The sequence below is a fragment of the Adelges cooleyi genome, unplaced genomic scaffold (genome assembly GCF_023614345.1).
Source record: "Adelges cooleyi isolate 19-005CV unplaced genomic scaffold, UGA_ACOO_1.1 ACOO_flye_CR_arks_rails_tigmint_CR_PRNA_2, whole genome shotgun sequence".
NCBI lineage: Eukaryota > Metazoa > Arthropoda > Insecta > Hemiptera > Adelgidae > Adelges > Adelges cooleyi.
This window is the reverse complement of record NW_026095860.1, coordinates 4,292,443-4,308,182: the sequence shown is the minus strand read 5'-3', so window position 1 is coordinate 4,308,182 and position 15,740 is coordinate 4,292,443. Positions and strand designations below refer to the sequence as shown.

The 15,740-nt window shown below is 33.0% G+C and overlaps 1 protein-coding gene across 1 annotated transcript; it reads right to left on the bottom strand.

The window, feature by feature from the left end:
- Positions 1 to 5,203: 5,203 nt before the first annotated feature.
- LOC126833836 (uncharacterized) lies at positions 5,204 to 15,359 on the bottom strand. Its single transcript, XM_050565398.1, has 4 exons — positions 15,326 to 15,359; positions 10,578 to 11,308; positions 8,757 to 8,898; positions 5,204 to 5,818 (listed from the first exon to the last, which is right to left on the bottom strand). Exons 1-4 carry the CDS (start codon positions 15,331 to 15,333, stop codon positions 5,524 to 5,526), a joined length of 1,176 nt encoding a protein of 391 aa, XP_050421355.1. The 5' UTR covers positions 15,334 to 15,359; the 3' UTR covers positions 5,204 to 5,523.
- Positions 15,360 to 15,740: the final 381 nt, after the last annotated feature.

Below are 15,740 nucleotides of genomic sequence, written 5' to 3'. Positions count from 1 at the left end.
TATAACACGTTTTAACATAATGTTTGTTTCCATAGTATGTTAATTTGTATAAAAAAGATATTAGTTTTATTTACGATACTTAATTTTGCTCACATTTTTTTGATAATTTGACACGGTCAAATTGTTTCATCAAAATGTAAAATAATAATTACAACTATTAAAATAAAGTAATTTAAACATTTTTTTAAAGCACAAAAAATATTGCTAACTAAAAACTATTAACCCCGTGACAGTGTGTATAATATTAAAACAATTTGTATTTACTTCCTAATACAATATATATACATAGACATTTAATTATAATTTGTGTTTTTACACAAAGACTTTTTTTTTCAATTTTATATACAATAACCTAAAGCGTTTGTCGGAATTTTCTAACAATTTATATTAATTAAATGTTTGTCTTTAAAACTTTTGCATCAATCTACATACATATTATTATCATGAAAATACATATTTATGCAAATAAAATTCTTACTTATCTTGCACTCTTGTAAAATTACTCTACTTATAGTGTTTACTGTTTTATGCTAGGGGCAATAAATTAAATTAATTTTTTTTTCTAAATAATTATTTGCCCTGTGCAGCAAAAATTAAATACTAACGTTGGAACTGTTTAAAAGTACAACTAATAAAATATGACACCACGAAATGTGATAGGATTTCAATATAAATGTGAATATTCTTGTCACAAACGGTATGTTTACGATTAATTATACTAATAATATAAATTCTTTGTACAAATTATAACGCATTATTAAGCGATTTACCAATTTATTTCATTTTGTTTTGATATTAGGAAACATAATATTTTCAAGTGTGCGACTAAATTATTAACATATCCAGAATCGCTTAAATACCCAACATATAACCTTTACAGCCGCCCAAAATTTTTTTTTTACTAAAACAAGATTTTGTACAGGGTGCCGTAAAAGTTTAGGTACTCGATTAAGAATCACCCGATTGTATAAAGTTTTTAAATAATTTATATAATATTATTATTATACAATGTATGTGATGATAGTAATACACAATTAAATTGTAAGACTTTTATATTATAACAATATTATTATGATCTACTGTAAACAAAATATATTATAATATAATAAAAACAATATTATTGTTTAGATTAGTTTAGATCCCAAAACAAGTATGTCATATCATGCACCGAAAACTTTGGTTGAATATATTATTAAATTTATAAACTATACGTATATTCTATATACATTAAGTTTTATTGTAAAACGGTTTTTATTAAAAATTCATTAATGTATAAATATTAACTGCATATAAATAATTTTGTTTCAAATACATAATAATATATACCCATTACTTTACGCGTAGAGTATACCTTTTATGCCTAATTCCTTACTACATACACGAGATGGATTTGATGAGTGGCTGAAAATGTATTGATTTTACATTAATAAGTTTTTCCAAGTTCTGGATTGCTGATAACTTTTTAACCGCTGAACTGCATATGTGTATACTTCATAAACTTATATGTATATATATAGAGACAAAAAGTGTTTATTAAAAGTAGGTTCTATATAAAAAGATAAAAAGTTCACTCTTTCCTTAATCCTTATCGAAATAAAGGTGTATTTCTCTATAAATGTAAATTGTAATAATCTTTTCCAGTAACGTATTTATTTCCATACCTTCAAAAAAATGGTAAGCAACCATTGTAGTAAGCATTCAAACTTGGTACAATATATTATAAAGGTAGCGCAATGTAGGATCAAAGCAGTCACTAATTTGTTCTCTGTTTAACCTGTCGGACCAGCTAACTTATACGTATGGCACTTAAACTATAAATCTCAAAGGTTTATCGAATTTATTGAAATGTATTATTATAATTTATATTCCATTTATTACTTGTTGAGACATGTTAAACAATAATATTAAATTAATTTCATTTCTTAGATAAGTTCAATATACCTAATGCCGGTTTGCATTCTATAAGGATTATCTTGTGGATTCGATGAGTATTGATTTTCCGTTTAAGTAAAGACAACCCCACTGTTTATTAGCAATTAAGCTATGAATAATTTATTATGAAATAATTATTGTGAATTTATAACAATAAATCTCAAATCGTTCATTCGCGTATAACTCTGACATTGTGCCATCGACATTAATTGAGTTAAAAAATGGTTTGTTTTTAAAGTATTTTCGTTTTAAACTTAGATAAGAAGCTGATCAAGATTTTTAAAAAGTTAAATACCATTGTTGTTTTCTGAAAAAAGAATAAAGTCAAAGTATCATTTTTTGCCCTCGTTTGAACTTTAATTAACTTTCAATTAATACATTCATTAATTATTTTACAAAGACAACGTTACTTGTGTGTATATACAGAATAACAGCAAGCCTTAATAGTATTTCAAAGCTGATAGTTCCTAGTGAAATGCTGATTGATGACTACATCGGTAGACAGAGGCAAATCAAATACCATCTATCTAAAATACAAATTCAGACAGAGAAGGTTAGAAAGCCTAAACTACAAACAACTCGATGAAATAACGTCTGGCCGTTGGTAATTTAAGAAGTATACAAGTCTTAAGTACTGAAATATTTTTAATCGGTTTTAAATGTGTCAACATTTTATATAAATTTTTTACCTTTTACCTAATGAATTTTCAAAAGTTAGCGTATGGAAGTAATAATATTTTCATTGCATAATAAATAAAATTATTTTAAATTTTTTACTATAATAACGATTTGATCACAAAAGTTTTTAGTAATAAAAAAATTAAAACAGTGTCAGTATTTTTGGTGACTTTTTATTTATTACAAATATTTCCCAGTAATTATTTTATAATACAAAGGTTTTTAAATAATGCATAGTAAAAATATATATAATAACAGACTGCATTTGTTTATGGGTCTATAACTCTGAACACGTGTAGAAGCTATAAATATGTTCATTTGCTGGTTGTATTGATTTTTTCGAATACATACAGTTATTACTTTTGTTGCATTTGAACATGCAATAAACAAATAAATTACTAAAACAATTAAAACCAAAATACACAATTTGAGCAACGTAAATTAAATCTTAATCTTAATAATTTAATTATTCTAACAAAACACAAAAACACTTTTAGATTGCATTTTATTTGTGTAGACACGTTTGCTTTTTTAAATGTCAATCCAAATTTTAAAATGTACACTTATATTGTAATAACTTTAATTACGCTTCGTGCGTGGACTTCTTGAAAATTAGAATACACTGCATAGCTCTCACATGGTGGATTTTAGAACAACCTTATACAATATGTTTTCGAATCAACCTTGTTTACTGGTCTCGTGCGATTTTATATTATTCTTCGCCATTATCACTAATTACATCACGAAAAAGAAATGATATTGCATTAAGATGTTGTTAACAAGTCCATAACGTCGGAGCAAAGCAATCTAGTGCCTAGGGACATAACAGATTTTAAAGACTAGGTAGACTAATTTGTATGTGTCGGCTGAAATAAACTCTTAAATTGTGGTAGAAAGATGATTAGTGGGAATTCTTATTAATTTTTTCGTTAATAAATACAGTTAAAATTTTTAAAAATAAGCGTTTAAAAATCGCTGACGTCCAAGCAGAAGATCTATTATATTATTTTACATAATTTTTCCAATCTTGTGTTTATCTCATTTGGATCAAATGACTGTAAAAGAAACGACGAAAAATCGAAGTTAGCCAACAAATTAGGTATACGTAGGGGAATGTAGTTTTTTTTGGCCAGTCAAAATATCAAAGTTATTTTTATTTCAAAGGAAGACCGAGCAAAAAAACAACGCTATATTGCCTCACTAAAAATACATTTTGAAAGTAAGTACACCTTAAATTACTGTTATGTTTTTTTTCTATTACTAAAGTTTTTATTTTTAATGTACCGATGGTAAGTATCGCGGTGACGTGCTGAAAGTAATTTTATAGCCATTATTACAAATAAAGTTTATTATAAATTACTTAGAGTGAATTTAATTCAACTTATATCTAACAGTAAAGTATTATATAATTATTAAAATACCTCAAATTAATTTTCCTACAACAATTATTATAGTGTTGCACATAAATAGAATTCTGTACCCTGGGGTGAAAAAGGTCAGCTTAGACCCAAGGTACAAAATTGTATGCTAATGTTTAAATTTAAGATCATTTAGAGCTCACAATATTCAACAGTAAGTTTTGTATTATAAATTACTGCCTTTTGGACCTATAATTACTTACAATTATATTTTATTTTAATTAAGGAATCTGATACTATTACTGTTACGGTATTTTTTTCAGTTAAATTAGAATTCATTGTCCTGTCAACTGCAATAGGTACGTGTTGGCGGGGTTATTTCTTGTTTATACAAATCGCATTAATTAGTTTCAAATTAAAAATGTACTATATGTTAAAAATGTAATATATGTTATAATATTATGTGCGTGATTGCGTGCACTTGGCATTTAAGTAAGAAGGCGTTCATTAGAGTTATAAAATACATAACCGTACTTTCAAAATATAGTTGTATATTTCCCTTGAAAGTAGTAATGAGAACTGTTTTGTATAGATTTAAGCCGTTACCTTGTATTGTTTCACACTCCTTATAGGTGAACCACCATGTGTCAACTTAATTAATGAGAATTCTCTAAATTACCATTATTACCAACTATGTCTCGTTATTAATATGTAGATTTTAGATAAATATATTTTGTAATAGTTTTATTTCGCGTCAAAACTAACTAAAGTTATTGCACTTTTGACCTCGACTGACGCTTGTTTTATGACCCAAACGCGCATAATATAAAATTAGGTACTTGAAAATGTTTTTTTAATAAAAAAAAAAAATGCAATTATAACATATCAATAAGGTTTAAATCCGTTTAATGAGTAAAAATGTCGTGGAGCATTGATTTTATATGAAGGGTAGTGATCAATATTGTTCGACTATTGATAACAAAAATTGTAAGTCCTAGTAAATACATAGCTTCCGCGCTTTTTTAATCAAAAGTAAAACCCCTTGGTTATTTAATAATAAATAAATGTATAAAGGTATATGTAGTATATGAAATATATTATTAAACAAACAAATATAAATATATTATTTGCAAACAAATATTTGCACACATTTCTGAACTCGGGGAGTACGCATAATATATTTTTTTTCTAAAATATATTGTAGTGAATTTTGTAATTGTATTATTTGGGAGGCAAAAGTCTTAGATCAAATTGTCAACACTCGCTGCAGTAACCGTTGTGGTCAAGCAAAAAAAAAAAGATTTTTAAAATATATCATGCTATGTTATATAATATCATTCGAAATGGATTATTGGTTAACAGTGTATGTATTATTATAACAAGTAGTTGATAGTAAATAGTACATATTATAATGTTCGTTGAATTATCAGTGCAAGACGTTCGACGGAAGTATGTCCCGGAAGTGGTAAGTTAAAAGTATTATCACTATTACAGTTAATAGCTGATGTCTATCTGGAGGCAGTCCACTCGACTATAGTAATATTATAGTATAGTATTACTGGATGGTCTTGCCCCCGGCAAAGGTGGCGTTGCGCGAACGCTTGTCGTCGAAAAACCGCACCGTTCCCATTTTCCGTTGTCTCCTCTTCACCCACCGGTTGCCGCCAGTTTCCACAGACGACCAGGCTGTCCTCTCGAGCACCACAAACGCCTTGTCTGCCGGGGAAACCGCTACCGGCGCTGGGCTGTCCGCCACTGTCGCCGACTTGGGTGACCCTTTGCCGCCTACGCTGCAATCCACTACTTCCAGACGATACGACGGAATTTTCACGGTTCCGGAACGGCACCGTCTACAAACAAAGAGCGTTACGTTTTATTTGATTTTTCTAAAAACAACGCCCAAATAAACAAAGGCCAAGCAGCTCGTTCGCAGGGCCACGAGGTTTTTTCACCAAGTTCGCCCAAATAAACAAAGGCCATTCGCACGCCTACGACAACATTGCACACACCACAAACGTTCGCCAAAAACCGTGCAAAACCCACGGAAAACTCCGTAAGGCCCTTTTTACACATACTTGCCTAACCGTTTTCGACCAACAGCAAATGTTGAGCAAATTATAATCATAATGCTAAGCAAATGAGATCGTCAATTAGCAAAGTAATTATATGGCAGTGTTGGGCGGGCATTGATTACTTTATGATTAAACTACATATTAATCAGATTGCAGTTTGGCCAACACTGTCATATGGTATGATTACTATAACAATTTAATTGTAATCATGATTACAAAATACCAATTTATTAAAAGGTATACGTATATATTAGGGGTGGTCGTTATTTTTGACTATACGTTGAATCCCTGTAAATAGGTTCTAAATGAGTAAAAAATGTATCTGAGGTGTTTGAGATTTTTAATCGAATCTCTTCGATTCCCTGTTTGAGCAGAAAGTTTTTCTCAGTATATTACTGAGAATTATACCTCTTTATTATATTTCAAAATATATAAAAGCGAGAATACTTGTAGGTATGTTGGTTTATTTAATGTAATTGTACAGCCAAGAAAAATGTCACATAAGCCTTTCCCCATTTATTTTTGAGTATTGATCAATTGATGAAAAATGATAAACAATATTTGTCTAATTCAAAAGTCGAAAAGTAAAATTAATGAATTACTGTACTTGCCTAAAATTAACAAGTTGATTGCCAGAACAATTTAGTTCTATCGATTTATCTATTTAATATCTAACGCTTTAAGTACCATATTTAATATTTCAAGCACTCAACTTGTTAACTATAGCGTAGCACATATTTTGTATGCAGAGAGAAGACAAAAAATAACAAAAAGTAAGGATTAAGTCAGATTGTTAGTGTTGAAACTTGGACTACAATTACCTTAAGTAATTTTTTTTCCTATATGGTGTGTTGTCTACGATTTAATAACACAACGGGATGGTAAGCGTTTCGATTGTTCCTTTTATAGCTTTCTATATTAACACTGTAGTAGGATGTGACTGTGTTAGGTTAACATTATTTTCCACCAAATTAATACCTTGAGAATTTGAACCCTATCCATGAAATGTACTTATACATAAGGTCGTGTTAACCGTTAGAAGTAGGTAGTAACCGATTTATATCACCACTCAGATTCTAAATTGTTTTGAGCATACAAATTAAGTAAACATATGTTACGTCAACGAAAATACATTTTTTTAAATTTAATTTATAATTCTAAGCAAAATATATACCGGCATATAAGTTCATATTTCATTCGGAACTCTGTGAATTATGCTGTTCTAGACCACCTTGCACCCTCTGTTTTCCCCTTAGCATTGCCTTTTTATGAAATTAAAAAAGAAGGCAAACGGGATTAAAAAAAATTACTTCCGTCCAATTAAAAATTATTCGGTTAAAGTTAGTAGTTTGAATTTTTAATCATAACTTGTAATCGTAGCTCTAAAAAAAAAAAATGCTCAAACGACCCGCAGACGTTTATTATTTATCCCGGGGTTCTCTTGCGAATTAATTATGAAAGTTTACAAAAGTTTTAAGGATGCTACGCGTGTTTCAGTAATAATATACCTCGTGTATTTGTGATTTTATATTCTCGGCAACTTATTGCGAAAACTTTGGGAATTCATACACTCAAGCGATTATCAGAAAGGGTTGAGCACGAGTTCCTTTTATCGCTATCGCCGTATTGGGTCGCATGCAGGAGATTCGCTTTAAGACTCCTCTCAAACTATGTCAGCAACCACTGAGACAAAGCCTCGGGTAACGTTTAAAATTTTTTGAAATCTGAGGGTGCTTTATGAAATTTTCAAACTCCTCTAGTTGCATCAATGCATCAGTTTACATAAAAATAAAACCGTGACGTATCACACACCAAACTGTGACGTTGCCGGAAATTTAGAGGGGCTAGGTATAGTTAAAAACACTTCATGTTTAAATTTATATTTACACGTCTTGCGGTTACTCCCACTCGAGTAGATTGACTGGTCTGCCAACGATTCGGAATACTTGCACATTCAATCTTCAGTGGCTACGGTTCGATGTTGCGCAAGTATTCCAAACTGTTGGCATACCAGTCGAGCTACTCGAGTGGGAATAACCGCGAGACGTGTAAATGCAATAGCCCACTCGAGCTTCAATAATAAATTAATATCGTTAAATTGGTATTTTCATCGAGTCTCTCGGTAAAAAAAATACAAACCTCAAAACGTAAGCATTAAAAAACAGGTAACAGCAGTATCCCAGCTCCCCCACCCCCTTTGAATTTCCGCCAATAAACTGTGGTTCTACGAAACAACAAACAAAACACCGTGCAGAACACAAGCGACAGAAACGCACAAAAAAAAATAAGCAGAATATCGCAAAAGCTTGGTAAACTATAGTTAGTCAGCTAACATTGACTGGGGTACACTGGATTCAATGGATATCGATTTATAGCTGTCACGTCTTCGACAGATGTCCTATGGCCAGGGCCGTCTTAGACCAGCCTATAGCAGGCTATGTAGGGGCTATGTAAGTAAATTGTATCATTCGGGGCTCCCTTCAGGCCGGGGGCCCTGGGCTCGTGCATCACGTGCCCTCGGGGTAAATATGACACTGCCTACGGCTAATCCTTTCCGCAGTACTGTGCGCAAAACACAGTAGTGCGTTAGAGCAGCGATCGCAGCTATCGAAAAGCGTTTATTTCTAACATGCAAGCACGTCGCAGCCACAAACGCGTATGCGGCCAAAACCGATAGCAGACGACGTGACGTCTTGTGCTTGTTATCAATCATTACTCGTGTCCGGATGCGCCGAAGACGGTGAACGACGACCGGGCAGGTCGCAGTAACATGCCGCTGTCTCTGGCCAAGATCATTTCCTCGGCGCCCCGGTCCGACGGATTGCCGGCAACGCTGACGCCCAGGCGGCGATGATGACCTTCGCCACCGTTCCAAGTACACACACACAACAACACAAATAAGCGTCGACCAAACACTGGTACATCGTATTTATTATATATATATATATATAATGTACACACGAGCCGCAGACAGGACTACTTCGTGTTGAGCTAAAACCGCTCCTTTGTTCGGGGCGGCACAAGCAAAGTAAAAGCGACCGATAACACAATTATGATTATGCAGTAAACCCAATTGGCGCTTCTTTGTCGGTGCGCTTTACTATTGTCAGTTTGTATGAGTACCTGTCCGGAACGGAACCATTGTACACGCCAAGGACACGCTACCACGTGGTAGTGTATTGCCATTAGTGTTAACCACGTTTTGCTCGGCTTGTCGACACGCCATTAGATAAAAGCTTTATCTAATTAGCTTTATCTGTTGGCCGACACGTTTTTGCCAATTGAAAGTTCGACAAAGCCTTCGACGCAAAAACCACTCTCGCCATAAAAAGGGTCCAGCGCGACCGCATTAACATGGTTAAACTTCAAAAACCGCTTTTGGCGTAGATGGAAATATATATTAATTCAAGAGACACCCTCGTTCGTTATCGGACCATTATTGTGTGCGATATAAACAATGTATAACGCAAAAATAATATTTTAATTATTATCGTAACTCGTCGAAATAAAATTCAACTACACGCCGCTAAAGACCTAACCGCTTTGCTTATGAACGGAGGAAAACGTTTTAATAATAATAGTTAAAAATCGATAAGATCCTAAATCTTGCGCACGGTCTGTTTTTTGACGTTGTAAACCAAAAAGTCAGACAACATATCTACTACTCAGGATGGTACAATTTCAATTTTGTAAAGGCATGCGAGTTCTTTGGCAACTTTGCACTAGGCTATGTAGAAAACAGATTTTTGATATTTTTATGTAAAAAAAATTGGGTTTTAATATTGAAAAAATTTATTTAATTACAAGCAACTGAAATTTTAAAATGAAAACCAGCTTCCTGCGTGCCAAACTTAGTGAAGTAGCCAAAGAACTCGAATCTCTTTACAGAATTTAATTTGGACCTACCTATGTAGGTAACATTTTGTCTGGCTTTTTGGTCTAAAATAAACCAAAATGGCTTTCGCTCGTAGAAAAAATGATGTTCGCCAAACTGTGTAATTTTATAATTTCAAAAGAATATTTGGAATAATATGTCAATTCAACATTACTTATGGTTTTCACAGTCTTACGGATTTTATCTGAACGGCCCCTAACATTTTTTTTTTTTTTTTACAATTAAGTTTAAAGTTTTATGTTATTAATTTATTTAAATATGTACCGTATAATTTTTTATGAAAACATAATATTGTGTAAAAATTATTGTTTTATGGAATTATAATAAATATAAAAAAAAAATTGTTATAATTTCGGAATAGCAACGTTTTGCAAAAATATATAATTTTGAGCTTAATTAGTCTGAATATTTCTTAATTTTAATTTATATTTCCGATTGAATTTGACTTAAAAAATTATTTCTTTATGTCATTTTACACAATATTAATAACATTTTCGTTGTACATTAATGGATGCACATTAATAGCAACGTGAAACAACGGTTTTCTGAAAAATGTGTTTTTCGGTAATCATACGTTTTTCTGCACGTCATAATTATTGTAGCTTTACTACTAAGTAACAAAAAAAAAAAAATAATAATTACCTTGATCTTCGGCCAACGGATGAGGCGTGGTCGGATACTTGCGGTAGCTGGCCGTTTGTTCCGACTCGCCGTCCATGATCCCCTCGTCCAACCTCAGTCCGGTGCTGGGCCGCAAGTTGGCCGCCCGATGACCGTCCGGGTGCGGCACGTAGCTGTGCCCCTGTTCCGTGTCCATTTCCATGTCGCCCTCCATTTTCAGTCCGGTGGAAGGCCGCGCGTTGCTGGCCCGACGGCCCCCCACAGGAGTGACATACTGGTCGTGCTGTTCGGACGTCATGACCGAGTACTGGTCGGGGCATTCAAACGGCCCTATGTGACTGCCTTGTCGCGCCGCTATGTTCCTCTCCCTCGGCTGGTCCTTGAAGTTCTCCGCGTACTCCGCACTGTACTCGACGTCGCCCTCCACCTGCAGTTCGTCCTTGGGTACTGTCGCGTGCCGCCTGTTCACGCTCATCTCCTCCGCCGTCTTGTACGGCACCTCGAAACGGAATTTGTACTCGGTGTCGAACGAGCACGGGCTGTCTGACGTACCGAACGGCAATAGCGGCGATGTCGTCGACGGAAATGCAACTTCGCCGAACTCCTTACGGCGGTACCTATGCAATTGGTCGACGGTAACGAACGGCGGAAACGGCTTGTGGTTGTACCAGTGCCAGAGCCGGGCCGATGGTTGTTGATGATGCACCGCCGAAGCCGGTCGGTCTTGACGCTGACGTTTGCTCCTGCGATACCTGGATTCAACAATTTATTACAACGCTGAAACAATGACACACGCGATGGGCTGACATAATCATAATCAGTTGATTTGCGCAAACATGTTTGTTTTGTTTTGCGCATTTTTTAGCTGCGATTCGGAGCGAGAATGTATTGGGTTTACAATGATGTGTTTTTTTTTAGTCACGATGTTTATCTTAAACTGCTGGATCCATTTCTTCATTTACCAAGTCTATACATACATCAGAAATCATACCCTACAAAATAATAGTTATAACTGCTCTGTTAGCTATAATTAAATTACCTTTTTAAAAGAATCTAAATAAAATAGGGAAAAATGTGTTTTGCTATTAATGTATTTTTAAGAAAAAAATAAGGTATTATATAATAATAAATCCAAAAAAATTAAATTAATTATTTTTAAATATAATTAATTTTTTATTTGAACTATTTTTTTAGTTCAAAATCAAAATGAAGTAATTCCAACTTATAGTTTTAATTAACTTAAAGACCAGATTGTTAACATAAATTAGTAATTACCATAAAATACAACTATTACACATAAATTAAGGGGGAACCCCCGTTCCAGAAATAAACATTTGGGGTAAATTCTGCTAAGAGATTTCTTAATTATTTATTTTTCTTATAAAAATATCAACCCTTTTATGTAGGTGTATGTATAAAAATGAGTTGGCAGTTTTGATAACATTTTGTACGTGATTACAATTATTTAAATTGGACTGGGGATTCTATTATACCCGAATGCGAAACGTTTAATTGATTCCGAGTAGTTGGTTTTTTCCCCCGAAAAAATATCTTTCAATAATAATATTATTATAATATACAATTATACATACTATAAAGTCTCGGCGGCAGTCCCGTTTTGGGGCGGGCGTTTATAACGTTAAAAGTTTTCACGGAATCGCCAGAAAAAGTAAAAACAAGTTTTCCGCATTTAATTTAATCCAACAATACAACGGGGGGGGGAATTCGGTCTGTTAGCAAAAATTCTAATTTTATAGAAAACCCGAGCGATCGGGACCTAACGCCCTTATAGTAAATAATATTTATTGTGTAGGTACACTTGCGACAGTATTGCTTATATCTGTGGCTTGGGTCTAAAAAGGGACAATGTCAATAATTATTATGGACATAAACGAGTTAGTCTGCTGAACGGAAAAATTGATACATCCCTTACTGTGATGAAAATGACACTCTGAAGCCAATAAATTTTCCGAAAGTTACAAAAAGTGACATTGGCCCTATTAGACCCAAGCCACAGAAATAGACGTGGAACGTATTGTGTTGTACTCACCTTCGCGCCCGCCGAATTTTGTGCGGCCAAAGCGAATGCCGTCCGTTGGCAGGAACGCGGTGCTTTTTATATCAAACATTAACATATTATGGACTCCCGAAATAAACTGGTAAAGAAAAAAAAACCCCATCATTGGTATCATCGTACGCCCATGACATTTGCTGATAATAGCGGAAAACCCGCGTAACAAATGACTTTTGCGTTTTTACATTTTTTTCCCCCGAAGCTCTTTGGGTGTACACCTACCGACGATTCCTTGAACCCCAACGGAACGCATAGACATGACAATAATAATTAATCGTCGGTGCCGTTGGTGTATCTTAAAGGTAAAACGTACTGCAGGACGACGGATATGCCTAACATATTATTGTACACTATTTTGTTATTATTAGCAAACAATATGGCATCGTTATTAATAGCCTAATGTCACTTCGGACGAAATGAACAAACTCCTTTGAAAACGATCGATTTTAGCCACTTTTTAGCACGCTGAAATTACCTACAGCGATTTTCCTCGTTTAAAAAGCCTCACATAATTGGTCGCTCAATTATTGCAAAACTTCAATAACTGGAAATTGTATACAAAAATATACGTGGGTATACATCGAATTACTCCTCGTACAATTTTTGGCGATTATAAATCATTATTCTCAGATAAACGTCAACTGCCGCAACGACTGGATTTAAAATTGAATTGAAAATAATGATTTATAAACTCATAAACTTGTCTAGGGAATAATTTTTTTTTTCAACATTTTTGTCTCACAATTATTAAACTGGCTCGTCAAAGTACGTAAACCATTAATTTTTATTTAAATTACTTAATTATGTTTTTCATTAATAGGCTTGATTTAAAATAGCAATATCCAACCGCTATCGTGGTGCTTGTATTACTTACTTATAACCAGAGATGGGCATATTTATATTCATGGATACGAATACGAATATATTCACACAGAATATTCTCTATGAAAACGAATACGTTTGTATTTACAGAAATGAGTATAATTACAAATATATTCGTATTCACCTGTGTAAATACAATGTTATTTTGGACGCCAAAAAATACAAATAATCTTGTAGGTGATGCAATGTAAAACAAAAATTCTCCTATAAACATTACGTCTAAAATACATTCCTGACGAACTACGGGTAAAAAAACACATTTCCGACCAGAAATGCACACTAAATCCAAACTACCGTATTTTATTCGTACATAATAATAATAATTAAAATTTAAATTAGTTGTTAATTAGAATAGTTGAAAAAAAACTGTTTGTAAATTAATTATTATTACTATTTGATTATTCGAAGGATTCGAATACTATTCAAAGGATTCGAATCCCGAATATTCGAATCCAAACTATTCGAATATTTCCCATCACCAGTATGTACCTTCATCTCATTTTTTGTTCATAATAATTAAAATAATAATGAAATGAAAAAAAAACTGTAAATATTAAAGCTATATACAGATATTACCTAGTATTTGTTATACTAATTAAAACTGATTAACTAACATAATGGTTACCTAATAAAATGTACGTAAATCGGTCTTACTTTGTATATTTTGTTTTATGTGTAAGAATAAGCCTTCGTCATAACGATTTTAAGTGTGTGGAATTAATTTTTCTCGATTATATTAACGATATGATTGTGGAATAAGTAATTAATTTAAGTTTAAATAACAGTTAAATGTTATTAAATCCTAAATTATAACATTTAAAATGTACATATTATACAATAACAGCTATAAGCTAGTGATGGGAAGTATTGGAATATTCTAATACTCGGGATTCAAATCCTTCGAATATTCAAATAGTAATAATAATTAATTTACAAATAGTTTTTTGACATTTTCATGTCTTAGCTCTGGCACATAACCCTGGCAAATATCCGAAAAAAGCGTTACCATAATAGCGTTACCAAAAAAGCGTTACCACACGGAGACGGAGTTGGGGACGGGAAATAGGGGGTAGGAGATAAGGGTGAGATTTAGCCGGTAAATAACCGAAAAAAAGTGTTACCAAAAAAAGCGTTACGCTGTTACGCGCCGCAAGGTACCAAAAATCATTCGACAATTCAAAGACAATTATCGGAAAGACCATTTCGGATCCATTTCGAATGTTAATCTGTTGCGCTGTTATCTGATATGAGATAAGAGATATGTCGTACGTTCAACGTTCAAATTAGAACTAAATAATAAATTCAAAATAACTTAATTCTCTATGTTAAGTTACTTTTGGCCAGATAATAAACACTACAATTTTAGCCAGAAACTTGATTGTACATAATTTATTTATCTCCTTGGCCTTATGCTGTAACTGGAAGCTCCATGTAATTTTTTTTTTTTAATTATAATTCCACAACTAATTTTAATTTATTCGGTATTTCAACGAGACATGAAAATGCTCTTTCGTGGTTGCAGACTCGGCTGAAAAACTTTTTTTCAACTATTCGAATATTTGAATAATTGGAATAATTATTGGAATATTTGAATATTCGAATCTTTAGAAATTAGGTATTCGAATCCAAATTACAACATTACAGTATAAGCTGCTCAAGCGTTGTACAATTTGCGATGGACGTGTATGACCTATATGGAGATTATATCAAACGATAAGTGATTAAATATTATAAAGTGCATTAAAATAATATATTGTTTGTATTTTTTAGTGTATAATAATTAACAAATTTCTCACAGCATCAACTGTCTTACCTGGACATAACGTAAATGCGGTGCGGATGTCTAACAACGATGACGACCGAACACTAAATAAGGGTTCTTATTTTTCCGCAAACTAGTATAATATATTTAACTGTACTGGCGGTTACGAACGTCATTTTAATCCCAAGGTCGACTTTTGTTTCTAAAATGCACCCGAATTAGGTCAAGGGGTCGATTTGTATCTATAATACTAGCTAAGACGCTATGTAGACACGCAGCACGCCTATGATATAACGCTTAAAGTCAGGGAATACCTACTTAGGCACGTACGAAAATAGTAAATTACACATTAACACCAAATGGAATAGCAACACGAATTTTTAATTGGACCGTTTAAACATCTACACAATGATAGCAGACTTCTTATCCTTTGACACTATAATTGGTTCAAACTTTGAATTAGCCA